The sequence below is a fragment of the Stegodyphus dumicola genome, chromosome 1 (assembly GCF_044657685.1).
Source record: "Stegodyphus dumicola isolate Sdum_Otavi_A_Nest chromosome 1, ASM4465768v1".
NCBI lineage: Eukaryota > Metazoa > Arthropoda > Arachnida > Araneae > Eresidae > Stegodyphus > Stegodyphus dumicola.
In genome coordinates this window covers 271311774-271330092 of record NC_140768.1, presented here as the reverse complement: position 1 = coordinate 271330092, position 18319 = coordinate 271311774, and the positions used below count along the sequence as shown (strand labels likewise).

Genomic DNA, 18319 nt, shown 5'->3' with positions numbered 1-18319 from the left:
GATGTGAAGCTGTAATCCAAAATAAAGCGTACCCTACTAAGTACTGATAACTCACTGCAATCATCACTATCTAATGTATATGGATAACTATTATCGTTTAACTTTTTTTGTATTGAAAATAATTGAATTTTGTGTTTTGTATTGAATTCAGTAATAAATTATCTTTAAAATGATATATACAAGTTCGTATTTTGTGAAACATAACGTTTTCTATAAGCATGCAAATTTCAAAAACATAAGTTTTCTAAAAGTGTCTACAATTTTAGCCACCACTGTATACTAATAAAAATATTTGCATATCAATTTTGCACCTCTGTCAAACCTTTTCAATAGAAACTGAATTTTCAGATTCATTACTATCTGCAGAGGAATCCAAGAAATTCTCATCAATTTCGCTATAACTATCTTCAATATACTTGAAATCAGTGTCGGAAATATTGTCAGGAATATAGGTTATATCACTCACGAAACGCTTCCTGCCAGACATCTTTGAGCTCTGAAAAGCACGTGCAGAATGCTACATTACATATTCTTGTATATTTGGCAGAAATGTGAACAACTAATGGCATCTGTTATCCCACATCTAAATAAATAATTAAACATCACAGAAAAGCCGAAAGGAAACCTTGAATGGAGAAAAAGCGGGTTGCACAGTTAAATAGATGGCAAAAAGTTATCCCCGCAGAAATTGGAGGGTTGCGTAAATTTTGCTACTTCTATGTTGCCCGTGGAAATCGTGGGATGCGCAGCGAGAGGGTTAATGTGTACTAAGCAATATCAGGTAGGTAAAACTTTTTGCATCAGTTACATAATCTTACTAATTTTTACCTGTAAAAGAAAGGCATGTCTTTTTCTCTTATTCAAAGCAATTTTTAAATCATGCATTGTTTAGTCACTTAACTATTTGGATTTCACAACCCTTTTACCATATGCACTGAAAAATTTATATCCTTAATAACAACAACAAAAAAAAAAAAAAAAAAAAAAAAAAAATTCTTATTTAACTGGACATAATAGGAATGGGATTTGGTTGGTGGTTCAGTTTTTTCATTCTGTAATAAAGGCTTTCTGATGTTTTTCTTAAGATATCTCATGTTATTAATATAATTCAGCTTTTCAGATTTATTTCTGTAAGAGTTTTAAAATTAATTATTTTTGCAAGAGTATATAGTTAAAAACAGTCCTTCAACCTTCTATGATGTTGAACTTGCAAACAAAAAGCTTATTAAATCAGATGGTATCAAAGCTGTGCCAGATGGTATCAAGGCTGAGCTATTAAATATTAATGAAATGAAACTAATTAAAGCAATCTATTTCATTATTCATTATACAATGATATGGGAAAATGATATGGGAACAAATGCCTACTGATTGGAAAAGGGGTCTGTTTGTCATATTTATTAAAAAAAGGAGAGAAGTTGGAATGTTGTAATTACAGAGGAATTAATGTATTGAATATAGCATATGAAATCTTCTCCACCATTCTGTATAAAAGATTGCAGAGATATACTTCTAATATTATTGGGAGCTATGAATGTGGTTTTCAGAAAGGGAAAACAACAATTGATTAAATATACTCTATCAGAGAAATTTTGGAATGAACAAAGGAATATAACATTGACACCTATCACGTTATTGATTGATTTTAAAGCTGCGTATGACAGTTTAAATAGAGGAAGATTACTTGAGGCTGCGTATGACAGTTTAAATAGAGGAAGATTACTTGAGGCTACGTTGAAATTTAACATCCCTAGGAAACTGATCAGCCTTACGAGAATGACACTTAAGAGTGTGAAATGCAGAATAAAAATTTTGTCTTTTTTCTTAGAGCTTTTTATATGAAGAAAAGTCTGTGACAGGGAGACTCATTTTCTTGTCTATTGTTTAACTTGGCACTGGAAAAGGCAGTGCGAGACTCTCAACTAAGCACAAGTGGAACTGTTCCACAATGAACAATTCAACTGCTAGCTTTTGCAGATGACATTGATATCATTGAGTGGTCTGAATGGGCTGTTTTTGAGGCATTTTTCTTGCTTGAATATGCAGCAGGGAAGATGGGTCATAACCATCAACGAGGATAAGACCAAATTTATGATGATAACAAATAAAATCATGGACCTACTCCCCCTTCAAAGATCTTAATTATATTTTTGAGACTGTTAAACAAGTACAATAATTTAAAGTTTCAATGACATTAAAATTGAAATTAAAAATAGGATACCTGTGGCCAAACAGATACCACATTAAGTCCAAATTTAATAGCATAAAAACCAAAATAAGTTTATACTAGCCTGATAAGACCTGTGGCCCTATATGGAAGTGAATGCTGGACAGTTAACAAGGCAGAGGAAGATGTGTTGATATTTGAAAGAAAAATTCTAATGAGGATTTTTGGACTGGTGACCAAAATGAATGGAGAATGTAAGAAATATAACGAGCCTGATATCGTCAAAATTGTAAAAGCATCTCGTATTAGATGGCTAGGCCATATTTATAGATATGATGATGCTTTTCCTACTAAAAAGATGATTTTCTCAAAAATAGAGGAAAAGTGACAAAAAGGAAGGCTACCTTCTAAATGGCTAGATAGCATGGAAAAGAATTTGAAACTGATAGGGGTAAACCGATGGGAAGCTGTGGTGTCAGATAGAGAAAATTGGAAGAGGTATGTTCTAGAGCTCAAGAAGAGTATAGTTAAAATTCAGTTTAAATTTAGTATTTATTATATTTAATTAAAAATTCCATGTAAATTATGTTTGATATTAGAGAATGCATTTAAAAAATAATAAGGAACTTTATGTATTTGCAGCCATTTTATAAGCATAAAAGTACTTTTTGATTAGCAGGATGCCATTTTGCAGCAGATGTAAATGTTAGAATCATGAAAGGAATGACATCTTACTAAAGTTAAAGACAACTATTGAAATTTACAAGCGTGAACACATTTATTTTAATTGGGATTTGTAAAGTGATTTAAGATTGTCACAGTTGAGCAGAATTTTGCCAGTATAAGCTCTTGGTGTCAAAATAAAAAAAAAAAAAAAAAAAAAAAGGTTAACCCACAAGAATCATAAGTTCTCAATCATATGGACCTCTATAAGCTTTCAAACACTTTTTAATTCTTAACAGCTTAAGGTAACAAGTAAAGATACATTTTTTGGTACTTTTCTGATTATCTGTACCACTGTCTTGAAAAGCTGGTAAACACTGATGTTAATTTTTCACCAAGCTAAGACACAGAGGACAAAAATGGCAGCATACTAAAAATTAAACAAAACAGCAAGCAATTAACAAAATTAAAAATGCAAAAACATCCATAATAAAACACTTAATTTTTTATTCACTGTTCTCTCCATGAACACAGCAATCTGTGTTAGCCTTAAAAAAATCAGAGAATTTACAAACTTGGCTCTGCACACACTGTTGTTCTCTCCAAGTACCTGACAATCTGTTTTCCCTTAAAGAAACATCAGGGAATCGATCACATTTTGAGCTATAACATTTCAATAGTACAACTTAATGAAATGTGAATTTTTACATTTTCTGTTGTTAAATAAAATGCCATAGTTTTGAAAAAATTGACTGCTTCCTTTTTCATTAGCTGGCAAACTGTACAATACCTTGCAAAGGAAAAAAATGTATTTGAATAAAAAAAATCCTAATAAAGAAATGGCTATTGAATTTGAAAGCAGAAAATAGTACATTTTGTGTGTTGACATAGTGTGTTGCCTCTTGTATACTTTTTTTTGGGGGGGGGGCTGTTAATCAGAAAGAATTCTTCTTTTGGCAAAAATAATTCACACTGAATAAGATAGAAGTTTTGAAAAAACTTTCTTTAGAGAGTAAACCTTTTGGGTTTGGAGCTGGAAAGCATTACTTATGTGACATGTGTATAGTAGTAAAAGGTAAATCAGCTTATTAGCTTTAGGAAAATAAACTCATTTTAATATTCTCAAAACATTAATTGTATAATGATGGTTCCCAGACATAAATCATAAAATTCTTTGTTTTGGCTGTTTGAACTGCAGAGGTTGAAGAAAGTACTAGATTTACTTGAACATTTCTCGCTTTCACGTATTTTCTTAATTTTTTCAGCCTGTGATCTATAAATTTTTAATTTATGGTAACAGCATAGAAAGTATGAATAATTAGCAAAGTATCATACAGAAATTTAAAAAATAGCCAGTTACTGTAATTTGTTAATCAGCATGAAATATAGAATGCAGTAATATTTGTACATTTATGTAGATCTACTTTTTATTCTGCCAGAAGTGAAATACACCATGTAATTTTCTTCTTTCGATTTTTCAGGTGGTCAAATTAATAAAATTAAGTGAAAATATATGAGTAAATATGGTAACAGGAAAACCTTGAAATTAGTAATATTTCTTATTGTTTAAACTTGAGAATATTGATGTATTTGCTAACCTTAACTCACATGTCAGTCTCTTTTGACAAGTAGTTGCTTAAAATAGAGATGCTTGTTTGTGTATCAGAATCATGAGGTATTTTATTAGAAACAAAAATTGTGTATTAAGGGTTCCCACTAAGACAAGAAATTGTGTAACAGTTTTTGTTATGATTAATGTACTGGTTGTTTTGTAAGACTGATTGGCTAATATATCCTAATTTCTTTTGTACTCACAGTTATAGAAATTTGATAATTATGTTGAGAATTTCACTGTCAAGTCACTTTCCCAGCCACAGTTCCTTACAAACTAAACATGACATGGAAGGATTTTAAATGCTTTATTCTACTCAATTTGCTGGTGCTACAATACAAATTGAAATTATCATCGAGAGCTAAAAAATCTGCATTTTATGATAATGAATAATATTTAATTTACAGGAATACTTTATAGAAATAAATATGGTGATGAAATTTAGAAAACTCTTTTGTCAATAAAATTTCTGAAATTAGCAATGAATTCTAGCAGCTTATTATTAGACTTAAAAAAATCCCAAAATTTACTGTTTCAATTGCATGAAATAACTGGTATTTCAGAATTAGCTCAATTACTAGTGTACATCAGATACATTTATTAAGAAAACATAGGTAAAGAATTGCTACTTTGTCATCCTTGAAGAAATATGCAAGAGGCAAAGACATCTATAGGAACAGATCATATATAGTAATAGAATAGTTGATGAATTTTTTTAAAAAACTGAAGGTTTAAAATAGAAGAATTGCATTGTAATGTGCACAGATAGTTCAAAAATGATGATAGGGGGAAATACTGGTTCTAGGTCATTTGTTAAAGTTGTTGGTAATCATCGAGTAACTTTTACACACTGCCTAATCCATCAAGAGGACCTTAAAGTTGGGGAAAGAGCAATGGAATTGAATGATGTGCTTCAGGATGCTATTTTATTAGAAGCTATGCCTTTAACAGTCATTTTATAGAGTTAAGCTTTTCTTTAGGGTCATAAACTAGATCAAACTCTTAACAGATGTTAAGGAAATTATTGCTGTGTCTGAAATGAATTACAGCATCTTGAAAAGGTTAAAATAACTATTTTATTAAAATCAGAACTTAAACATAAATGCACATCTCATGCTCACAACATCAGCCACCACTTGTGTACTGCAATTTAAAGTAACAGTAATTTCAGAATTTAAACTAAGACTAGTTTTTGAAAGTACACAATTAAATATAATTCTAAATTGGCTCAGAACTTCTCAATAGTGTACAATTTAAATGACAGGAGATATACGGTAAAGCTGGCTAATTTCAATCTTAGAGTTGGCTAAACCTAGTAACGTGGCCTTAACAGCCAGAAACTCGTTCTGTCTTGCAAAATCAATCCAAACTACCACTGTTCAATAACTTTACCTCTCGGCTGCTGGTGAGCCTATTTTTTTAATGTAGAATTCATACATTAGGGATTACTGCCTAATGTATGATTTAAACATTAAAAAAAATAGAAGAACTGATCCAATAAGCCTTTCTGAAGGGGGGGGGGAAAATGAAGAACTGAACCAATAAACCTTTCTGTCAGCCATGAAAAGGAAAGGTTGTACAATGATTTTCCGAACTAAGCGGTATTATGAAGCTGGAATCTGCCAATTATTTCCTGAAACAAATCCAGGCAGATCATGAAGCAAGTTTTGTGAGGGCAGTTATAACAAAAAAATTTTCTGATTGAGATAAGGGATGCTTTGCAATTATTAAGATTATGGATATAGAATCAGGAAAATAATTTCCAGAAACATAATGAACAGTTCATAAATGAATTTTTCTGTAACACTTGAAAACATTCCACTAGTAACAACTTTATTCCTAATTAAAATGTTGTAAAAATATGTATTTAATACATATATAATTTAATTCCTTTGCTGTTTTCAAGAAACTGTTCTTATCATTTAATGTTATCAGAATAGCCATGGAAAAACATGATCACAATCGAGTTTCCCCATGTGTAACACGTATGCGAGCACACTATAATTGTTTATGAAATAATGTAGCATTTATGATCTTAAAAGATTCAAAATTTAGCAAAAAAAGCTTAATATTTATTTGTTTTAATAATATTTCTTTCAATGTAAGCTGTTTAATTTGTTTCATTTTTGTGCTAATACTTTCTCTGTAATTTTATCAACAGACATAATTTATTGTTCAATTACAAAGTTTCATTGTTCAGTTCTTGTAATTGTTGTGTCAGTAATTTCTACTAAACTTTGAATCAAAATCTTTTCAGTCTTAAAAATCTCTCTGTCACTTTCTTTCTTTACTATTAGTAGAGTTATTTTCTGTTTTTAAAAACATGGTCATCACAATGGAAAACTTCTTTTCTTTCCTCTACATTTCTTCACAAATTCCGTTAATTGGAAAATTTTGCTTTCTATAGCATTCTAAATATATGCCAAAATAAGGTTGTTATTTTGCCTGCTTTTGAAATCAAACTTTCTTAAGCACGAATTACATCAGCGCTGCTACATAGAGCGAATACCAAATATGCTTTTGCTTTGCAGATCCTGCTACATCTCCAGAATTGTACTTTTTATATAAAATACTGTAAGTCAAATTCAAATGATAATTGTGATGAGTGCTGTAATAACAGTAGCCTGAAGAAAATAATAATCTGGATCAAATCACAACCACTGAAGGGCTTAATGTGTGATTAGAATACTATCATTTAGTGTTTCCTAGCTAGCAGGTATTTAAAAATGATATATAGGAATCTCAATTAATCAAGAAAAGAAATCGCAACCGGGCTTCAACTGTTTTTTCAGTGAGCAGTTGTTCCATATTTTAGATTTCTGCAGCCGCCTTTTAGAATTAAAAGTTTTGCAAAGCATTTCTAGAGTAGATATTGATTTGACAGAATATTCTGAGAAAGTTTTTGTGAAAAGAGGATTCACAGATTAATTTGCTGTGGTGTTTGCTGGATTATTCATTTATTGTTTTCATACAGTTCTTGGAAGTATGAATTACAAATTTATGTGTAATTTCCCCCCGCCACCACCACCACAACCTTCATAGCTCCTAACTTTAACATTAGTTAGCATGAAAGTTAAGAATCTGGAAATATTTTTAATTATATGTTAATGTTAAAAATAAATTGCAGATTACAAGTACATGGAGGTCTCTTAGATAATTATTTTATATGGAAGAGAAGAAATTGAAGTTTATTATAATTAGTAAAGAAAATGCATCAATTGCAGTTACAATTTATAGCAAAAAGAACTGCTGTAAATAATTCAAAACAGGTTTGGCAAATCCTTCTTAACATAAGAGAAATATTGTAGATTACTAGTATTATTCGCATAATAAATTCTAAAATGCAGTTTGCCTAACTGTTTTAAAGTGCAGTTTCTCTGAAATTACTTAATCCTGACCGTCGAAACCATATTTATATGGTGTTGCTAAGCCTTCTGGATGCTTTGGAAAAAATCATTTCTATAACTTTGAAAATGCATCTTCCTGAAGCTTCCAGAAATTGTTAATCCAGAAATTCCAGAATCACAAGCTATGCAGTTTATATATAAAATACGTAATCACAAATTCAGTTCTACAGAAATACATGATTAGGTACTTTTTAGTATCTAAGTTTAAATACTTATGTTAGAAGAAGTCATCAAATTTTCAGAATTCAATAAACTCTGGCAACCATGCCATAACAATTCTTCAGTATTAAAAATAATGGAGCATTTTTCTTCTGTATTCTAAATACCATTGATCTTCATAGATAAATCTTGTTAATTTGTGTTTTAAATTAAATTTTAAGATTTATGGGATTGCAACATAACAAATTGTGATAAATTTTCTGCAGTAATCTAGTAATTTGCCTTAAAATTCTTAACGGAAATAGTTGTTTTGAAATCTTAAAGTGATCCCCATAAAATTTCCAACAGGGGAAAAAAAAAGAAAAAACTTGTTTGTAAATAGGTTTATTGATTGATTTTCAAGATAAATAAGGAATTAAACTGCAAAATATGCAAGTAGAATACCCCCAACTCCTTCCAGTTGTAAGTCATCATTCTTTTTCTTCTATAAAAAAAATCGCTAAATTGTGCTAAGATAGTTGCACTAATTAATTACAGTTACCAACTCTCCTGGTTTTTCATCACATCACTTGATCTCCGGATAGATTGCAAAATCTCCTGGTTTAAAATTTTTATCCTTTAATAATACAAATATTTCCTAGCAATAAATGAAATGAATTAGGTAAATTTCATTCCTCCACCTCTGGTGAGTTTCAGAGTAAATTTTATTAAATTTTATTTCATGTGACTTTTATTTGTTATTGCATTTTATTGATCTTATTAAATTTTATTTGATTTGAATTGTCTTAATCTACTATGGACAATTGCAGATTTTTATATGAAGATTCAAGCAATGTTTAATTAGTCAATATTTGAATTTGTTTGCTTCATATGTGGTACTTTAATAAGTTTATCCACACAAATACGTGATACATTAATTATTAATTCTATTTTCATTGTATTTATACTTTTGTAAATGTAAAAGCTTTCCTTCACTACTCGGGGGTTTTCTCAGTATAAAAGTATAAGAAAATAAAAAAATTTAGCCAAAGAACATAAAATTTAGAATTTTTAATCAGCGTTATTACATTTTATATCAGAATTGTTATTACAGATAGTTCATTAAATTATAAATTCAGTTTGGAGTTTATTTGAAATGGTGCTACCACACAGTGGGAAAAAATCCCAGTTTTTAAAATTTCAAGGTTGGCAGATATGCATTATATGCAAGTATCTAAATTTTTTATTTAAAATGGAACCATAAAAAAAAAATAAGTAATACAATATATAATATTACAATAATACACAAAAATAATAGTGGAATCTAATCAATTCTAATATTAATAGAGGTTTATAGCAATATATTTATGTCTATTCTTTAATTCCTTGTTAATTTATTCTGTTAAAGTATTTTTAATTCACTTTAAAATAAATTGGCTTTACTTGTTTTTAAAAATCAATTTAATTGTAGAATGCAGCCAAAAAGAAACCCGATAGCTCTGAGCAAAAAGTTTCACCACCACCTACTACACCACAGACGGAAGATACAGCTTCTGTTCTTGAAAAAGACGATAATGGTATTTAAAAAATTTTATTTTATTACTTTCTATGCAGTTAAGTGTTTGAAATGCTAAATTAGGTTCTTAACATCTAAATTGTATATTTTCGTAATTGCATTATTTGCAGAAGAGGAAGAGGTAGAAGTTAAGAAAAAGGAAACTAAAGGGAAGAAGAAAAAAGGTGAAGAAGATGATAAAAAGGATAAAAAGAGACCTGGGAAGAAACAGGTAACTAACTATATTTTATATTCATTCTTCAATAGAGTGATTGATGTATTTTGCAGTAGAGTAAACTTATGATACATAATGGTATTTTTAAAAGTGAGAAGAATAAATAAATGAGAAAATTTTAATAATTTTTCTTTTAACCACTCTAGCTGTTAATAAAATTCTGTGTATGTAACATTAGTATTTTTTGGAAAAAGAAAGTGTTTATCATATATTATTTTGTTCTTTTATAAAACAAATCATTATATTTTTCATATTGCATTGAAAGTTCACTAGTTGTTGCTTAACATCCTGGTACAGTATTGTTACAAAATCTACAGGTACAGTGAGATAGCTTCCCCTGAAAGCAGTTTTAGGGTTGCCATAAAATGGCAAGGGAAGGCAGGGCTGCCACATTTGGTGACAAAATTGGGGATATGCCATGGATGGATGGAGAACCTTCTGGAACAAATTCTTACCAGTTTAGCCCAGAATGTTCTCAAACACAAGCTGAAAGCTATATAAACCCTGCTGATCCACAATCAGAGTGTCTCAGATTATGTGCCTCGTCTAACGAGCTGATAGTCAGTCATTGAGCGAGTGTCTCGAAGTCTAGCACCAAGTTGGTAGTCGAGTGCATCGAAGAGTCTCTTAGTGTATTGCGGTTAGTGCATCATCGAGAGAGTGTAAGTTCCGGGAATGACTGAACCGAAGAGTCAGGAGCTGTGCTCTGTGTGTCATTAAGTGCATCGCGAGTTGTAGTGGGGAGAGTCTCGAGAGTACGTGGAGTTCCCAGAACGACCAAGGAGAGCCGGGAGCTGTACTCTGGTGCTTTGTAGTGAAGCTGTCTCCACCATGATAGCTTGATAACCTGAAAGCTGTGTTGCTGATCGTGTCAGCGTGTTTCTAACAGTTCGATGACTGGGAATGAGATTTTGAAATTGTCGTGATTAATACCGGCCAATAAAGTGTGTTTCGATACTTCATCAAGTGTCATCGTTATTCACTCCAAATTCACACGAACCCGGTACGAACGTGAAGGAAGAAAATAACGTAACATTTGGTGTCAGAAAAGAAAAACGTAACAATTGATGTCAGAAGTGGGATTTGTCAGTGAATGCCAGTGACCCGCCTGCAGAGGAAACAAAGACTTTGGTGGACTTCCTAGCCGAGATGAAAGCTGGACAAGAAGAGGTGAAAGCTGGAATGGAAGCCCAACAGGAAGAGATGAAAACTGAAATGAAAGCCGGACAGGAAGAGATGAAAGCTGAACTGAAAGAGATGAAAGCCGAACCGGAGGAGATAAAGGTTGAGATCAAGAGTAAATACAAGCCATACAAGAAAAGATACAAGAGAAATTTGAACAGATGGAAGTGGAACAAGAAAAGATTAAAAGCGAGATCGTGGAGCTTAGAGAGGATACTGGAGCAAAAGTAGCAGCTGTGGAAGAACAATTTTAAGAAAAATTGAGAAAATTCTGGAAAGAAGTAGATGTTTCGAAAGAAAACCAGACTGAGCCCAAGAACGAAGCTGAAGATTTCAAGATTCCCCCAGTGTACTCTCATAATTTGATCAAACTAAGCACATACGATGGAAAATCATCATGGAGTGTCTATAAGACCCAGTTTTCCATCGTGGTGGAAAATAACAAGTGGGATTCCCACATGAAGGCTTCGCAGTTGGCTGCGTCACTGTGAGGAGATGCTGCAGACATATTAGGGGTCCTCTCCAAAGACTAGATTTCAAACTTCAACGCCCTCTCGAATGTGCTGGAAATGAGATTAGGGGAAAAGTGCACAAAGGACTGTAGCTCTCTTCAGTTGAAATCTCGTCAGCAGAAAATCACGGAAAGCCTTCAAGAACTGGCGACTGACATCGAGAGGTTGGCGCATCAAGCATATCCAGACTGTCAACCTGATGTCCGAGAAAATCTGGCCTTGATGCATTTTGTCAATCCCATTAAGGATGCGGAAATTCAGAAAGCTCTCAGATTGGCAGATCTGAAAGACCTAAAATCTACCTTGGTCTACGCTATGAAGTAGCGCAACAAGCGATTCGAAGAGATCACCATCCTATTAGAGCGGCTGAAATAGAAGATCCAAATTTTGATATTTCGAAACTAAAAAAAGAAATAAGATAGATTCGGGAGGCGTTAACAAGACCTAATAAAAACAATACTGGGAGGAAAATCATCAAGTGCTGGAACTGCGAATTGGAGGGACATCTCAGCAAGAACTGTTACGTGAATCAAGACTGAAAGAGAGCTCCTGCGAAACAAAACTAGGGAAACTAAAATGCGGCAATCTCATGGGGCGGTGGTTGCCAGGCAAAGATGCAGCCCCTCTGAAAGTTCTTCAAATCTCCTCAATGAGTGGCGGAGATAATGGACTGTTTGTTGAAGGATACGTGAATAAGCATCCTTGTAAGATGATCATAGATATGGGAGAAAATGTAACCATCGTGAGAACAGATGTAGCTCGAGAATTCAGCGAAACGTTGTGTTAGACTCCGCCCTGTGTTACTTTAGAAACAGTGACAGGTGATAAGATTCCCATTGAAAGTAAAATTAACATCGCCATTACCTTCGGAAATGAGACCTACCAGCACTTAGCTTTCGTCGCTAACATCGCGGACGAATTAATACTTGGACTGGACTTTTTGCGGAAGTACGACTTCACGCTGGACTTCAAACGTAACGAAATGCACTCTGCGAAAGAAGATATAACTGTGTTTGAAATGAAGAGCAGCATTTCATCAGCTCACCAAGTAATAACAAAAACAGTTGTCACCATCCCTCTGATGACAGAATTATTAATAGCCAGCTTCACAGAAAAGAATAGCCTCAGATTCGGACTAATTGAATGCCCTGAAAATAGCCCAAGAGAAGTATTAGTGGCCTCCTCATTAGTAGACTTTTTGAAAGATTTCATCCCTGTGAGAGTGGCGAATGTTAGCCACAGACCGAGAAACATCCAAAAGGGTAAAGTGCTAGCAGCATGCACTCCAGTTACTTGCATTTACAAAGCCCCACTTGAAATTCTGACTGAGGCAACTAGTAATTTAATGGAAGAACTTCTGCAGAGTGCAAATTTAACCCACGAACAAAGACGTGTGGCAGAGAAAACAATTAAAGAATTTGAAGATCTATTTTCTAGGCCAGAGATGTTGGCCGCACAAAACTAACGCAACAGTATTATAAAGCCTTTTGTATTTGATTACTTTGTAAATTCTACATTCATATGTATTCTTTAGAATAATGGTTGTTGTTTTCCTTTAGAATGCAGTTGTGTACCTTGCCTTTTGATCAATTTTTTGCTCATTTCTGTGTTTTCATCAGTGTATGCCAAACATTAAAGTCGCCAGTGCTCATGTGAATTCTGCTTCTTTCTAAAGTTTAAGATCAGAAAATGTTTCAGTTTCTGTAAAAAATCCTTCTTTTAACCCTCTGAAAGGCCAGGGTTTCCACTAAGAAAGCACAAATTTCCCAAAACTTCTATGAGAAAAAATTATTTTCTTGGTTTTTAATGTAAAAATTATCCTGGTATTTTATACCTGGATATGTGTACTTTTAGTATATTGCCTTAATTTCTTTGATGTAGCTTAATATGCATGTATATATATATATTCTTAATAAATAAAATTTTAATCTATTAACAATTTTTGGAATTTTTTTAATTGTGTATATAAATGTTTTTTTTAAATTATCATTTTTCCAAAGCAGGAAAGTAAATTATTGACATAAGTTTGTTAAAATCATATTAAAGCTTTTTGCAGTTGTTCACATTTTAAATTTGGAATTCCGTTTGGGCTTCCTACTAAAAGCAATTTCACTAGAAAACTTATAAGTTATAGTAATTCTCATTTTCCAATTCTTCTTTTTCAGTGTTGCATATATGAGATGCACATTAATATCAGACATAAAATTTGACAAAAAATCAATCTTTAATTTAAATTAGTTTTTTGTAGAAAACTTTCAGTTCTCAGGATATGAAGTGAAGGTGTTCTTTTTCAAGAACTGAAGCTGTTCTGGCAATTTTAGTAATAGTTATTGAAACAGTTTTAATAATATTGCATTTAAAGTACAGTCTCTTGGTCTAAAGCTGTTTAGAATTGTGAATAATAGGAAACTGACTGTAGTTTTTCCCTTATTTTTCATTTTATTTATTTAGTTTGAGGGAGTAAAATTTTATTACAAAAAATATTTAATCTTTTTTCATTTGTTGTTAAAACTTGTTGAAAACATAACTGTGTTTTATAAAATTTTGGTGAATTTTTGATACTATAATGAAAGTTAACACGTAAAAGTATTGTTATATCCATTTATTTCATTAATTATTCATATTGTGCAATGAATTGAATTGGTTGGTTTATTTTGAAGCTCTATGTTGAGGAATGTTTTGCGGAAGACAGTAAAATTTCTATATGCTTACATTTACTTAAGATATGGAAAACTCCATGCAGCCAATCTGTTAAGTTGCTGGAAATACAGCTCAAATATAATTTTGTTTTGCTCAAGATAAACTAATACAATACAAAGTTCGTAATCCGGACTCGTGTGGACTTCGATGATTCCAGATTAAGAGTTTTTCCGGATTATAGATCATCAATTTAAATCTGGTAAGATGGCATGCAGAAATTATACAATTAAAAATATGAAACCAAAATTTATGAAATAAAGAGCAATTTTGATCTAAAGGGTATCAAAATTTACAAAAAAGGCACAATATTTATTTGTTTACCTTATTAAGCATTTCTTTCAATGTAAGTTGTTTAAGTTGCTTCATTTTTTGTGCTAATACTTTCTCTTTAATTCTATAAACAGACATAATTTCTTGTTCAGTTTAAAAGTTCCACTGTTCAAGTCCTGTAATTGCTGTGTCATGAATACCGACTAACTTGTCAATCGAATTTTTTTCATTTTCAGTAACCTTTGTCACTTTCTATCAGAAGTGCGCATGGGTAAACGCTTTACGCACATGCATAGCGGATGCGGACATGCATAAGTTTGTGGCTTTGAGGTCCAGATTATAGATCATTCCGGATAATGGACGTCCGGATTATGGACTTTGCACTGTATAATTTTGCATGTTTAACTACTTGATCATCTCGATGTTACGCAGGTCAGTCAGAAAGTTTGTTGCACTACTGCATAAATATGTTCCATCCAAAACTATTTGGATGACACTGTGTGGCAACACTTCAGACATGTACCTTTATTATGTGAAGTAGTGGTTTTCCCGTGGCAAGTTTAGTTTTTCTGATAATCAGTCGCAAACATGTCTCAACAGCTGCAAATAGCGTCCAAATTGAAATGCGTGCAGTGATTTGTTTTTTTTGTGGGGAAAAAGGGGCAACTGCACTGAAATTTATGGGCAGTTGCATGAAGTGTATGGTGAAAATGCAATCCTGTCAAGCTATCGTGAAATGTTGCAACATGTTTGAGAATGGACGTACAGATATTTACGATGCTGAGCGCGAGGGAAGACCATCAATTGCAACAAATTCGGAAATCGCTGCTCCCGTGAATGAATGCATCCTTGCAAACAGACGCATAACGATAGACGAAATCTCAAATGAACTGGATATTTCTCATGGAAGTGTGCATAAAATTATTGCCGATCACCGTAAATTTCATAAAGTTTGTGCTCGATGGGTGCCACGTCTATTGACGGAGGAATATAAAGGAAGGTGTTTTGAAAGTGCATTTGCATTTCTGCAACATTACCAAATGGAAGAATAGGAGTTTTGGGACAAAATTGTGACTGGAGATGAAACTTGGATTAACTACTTCTCACCTGAAACGAAACGTAGCTCGCTCGAGTGGAAACATTGCACTTCCCCAACACGAACAAAGTCTCAAACTGTTCCGCCTGATGGAAAGGTGATGATGACGCTGTTTTTCGACAGAGAAGGCGTGGTGGATGCAGAGTTCATGCTGAAGGGAGCCTCAAATAATGCATCTTCTTATTGTGAAACACTAAAACGACTGCAACAATCACTTAAAATTTGGTGGCCAGGCAAACTGTTGAACAGCATTGTGCTCCTGCATGACAAGGCAAGACCACATGCAACAAAACAAACGTCGGACCTTCTGAAAACGTTTAGGTGGGAAGTGTGGAATCACCCTCCATATAGCCCAGACCTTTCACCTCCTGACTCACATGTGTTTGGCTCCATGAAACAAGAACTTTCAAAGTGACGGTACCATTCGGATGCCGAAGTGAAAGCTGCAACCCAACAATGGTTATCGGACATTGGATGGGATTGAGAAACTTGTACCATGCCTCGGCAGATGCTTAAATAACGGAGGTAATTACATTGAAAAGTAGATTTTGAATGGAACTTTTAAGATATAAACAAAGTTATTGTAAAATTTTGCTCCTGTTTTGTTTTCTTAGGCTGTGCAACTTTCTTTTTGACTGACCCTCGTACAATACACTATATATATATATATATATATAATCTTAAATTAACTTAGTGCGAAATCGAGTTATTCTACTACTTGCACAATAGCTGCAAAGTAAATTAATAATAATTTATTTACTAAAGAAATATTGATTATATTATCTCCTAAGATTAATTTTAGTAGAATTATCTAAAAAGAGTGAATTCATAGTTAGTAAGTTTAATTCCGAAAATGGTTTTAAAGTAACTTGAATATAATATTTTTTAAATGTTTAACGGGGACTTGAATTAAATCATGAATAACAAAATTTCAATTGTAAAAAGAAATCAAATTAAAAGCAAGTAATCATTGCCATTGATCGGAAATTAGTTGACTTTTCAAGGGAAACAAACCAACTCCCGTTCAATGAACAATAATTAAGAAATAAGTACGAAGGTGTTTCGTCCTTTACTCAAGTAATAAGGCAATGCTAAACTGGCAATCTAAGTTAGGCCAAATATTTTCATGAATTGAAGGGATCAAGAACCAATGCAAAGCACTAAAGAGCTCATTCTCATTTTCGCTAATTCAATTTTGAGTGAAAAGCAATTTTGCAGTAAAATTGATAAAATACTTGAGTAATTGACCCCCGACACCCTCGTGTTTATGTATTTTAATTCAAAATTTTTTGTAAAAAATTAAACATTGGAAATTGGCACTATGGAATAGAACTCAAAGTAATTGAAATAAACATTAGAAAATTACGAAATATAATGCAATCTTTGCAAAAACAAATCGAAAAATAAAAATTTAAATTTAAAATATATATAATAAGAAAAGGGAATGTACATGAAGATATAAAAGACCAGAAAACGCATTAATTAACTTACGTTCTTTCTAGTGGGAAGTGGGCAATATGTTCTCTTTGTGTCTTACTCAGAAGGGTTGTGTTTCCGAAATTCTTTATCGGCAGCAGGGGCTTTCAATTATTTCAGTCGGCGAAACTTGTGTGAAGTAATTTATGGGAGAGGGAGTGACTAGGAATGTTTGAGGGACGTATGTTGTGGCGTTCTTATTTGAGTGAAACTGTCTGCTAAATTTTTTTTAATTTCTGGCTAATTGTCCTCTTGTAATGAGGAAGAAATTAAAAAAAGGAATTTTTCACTGTCAAAGTGCTATTTGACAGGCTAAAGATTATGAAATAGGCCCATTTTTTTAATAACAGCATAAGTCTGAAGACAGCTTTTCACATTATATACAGCTTGTAATTACACTATGTACAAATCCTTCAACTGATAGTCATCCAACTTATACCACCTTCTCAGGTTTAGGAACAAATTATCATATCCCTATCAGTTAAATGATTTAGAGTGAGTATTTAACACCTGCTTCTTTTAAGGCAATGGTTAATAAATTGATTAGGTATTAGATTATTATTATTATTATTATTTTTTTTTTTTGAGAATTTTAATAAGGAGCAAAGTTTCGCATTGTAGATCTATCGTATCTGTGCAAATATTTTTAATTCGTTGTATTTGATTTATTATTGTATTATTAATTACTTTTTTGGATGTGTTGGAATTCCAATTTATTAATTTGTTAGTATTGAAACTGAAGTTTCTTGTTTTGTCAAAAAGTAAAATTTATATATATATATATACACACACACACATATATATACAGTATATATATATATACACACACACACACATATATATATACAGTATATATACACACACATATATATATATATACAGTATATATATACACACAATAAACCTTTACTGACAGGAGTGGTTACATCATTAACTTATTGCACATACAACAAAATTGTGTTTCTTTAAGTTAACTTTCTGTGGAAATAAAACAAGTTAGGTATAGTTCAGATTAAGAAAGTATGCATAATTTATGCAAATCTAAATATTATTGTAATTAAAAGGGGAAAATGAAACAAATTTTAATTGAAAGGATTTCTATTACTGCTTGATAAGTAGGTACATAATACAAATATTTTTTTAAATAGCTAGTGATTTTTGCTTAGGACAGTGCCTGATGCAACTCATTAAATGTATCACAGTAAGGAATGCAAAGTTTCTTGATACCTATCATAAAGTGCCCTCTTCTTTCTTCATATGAATCAACCTTCATTGCAAAATCAGGCACTTCCTTTTTTAATGATAA

The 18319-nt window shown here is 32.2% G+C and overlaps 1 protein-coding gene across 1 annotated transcript in view; it reads left to right on the top strand.

The window, feature by feature from the left end:
* Positions 1-18319, top strand: part of eIF5B (eukaryotic translation initiation factor 5B) — a 95108-nt gene that overhangs the window by 23507 nt on the left and 53282 nt on the right. Inside the window, exons 4-5 of the mRNA XM_035367311.2 lie at positions 9459-9564; positions 9674-9774. Coding sequence (XP_035223202.1) covers positions 9459-9564; positions 9674-9774 — 207 coding nt within the window. The remainder of the gene's footprint in view (positions 1-9458; positions 9565-9673; positions 9775-18319) is intronic.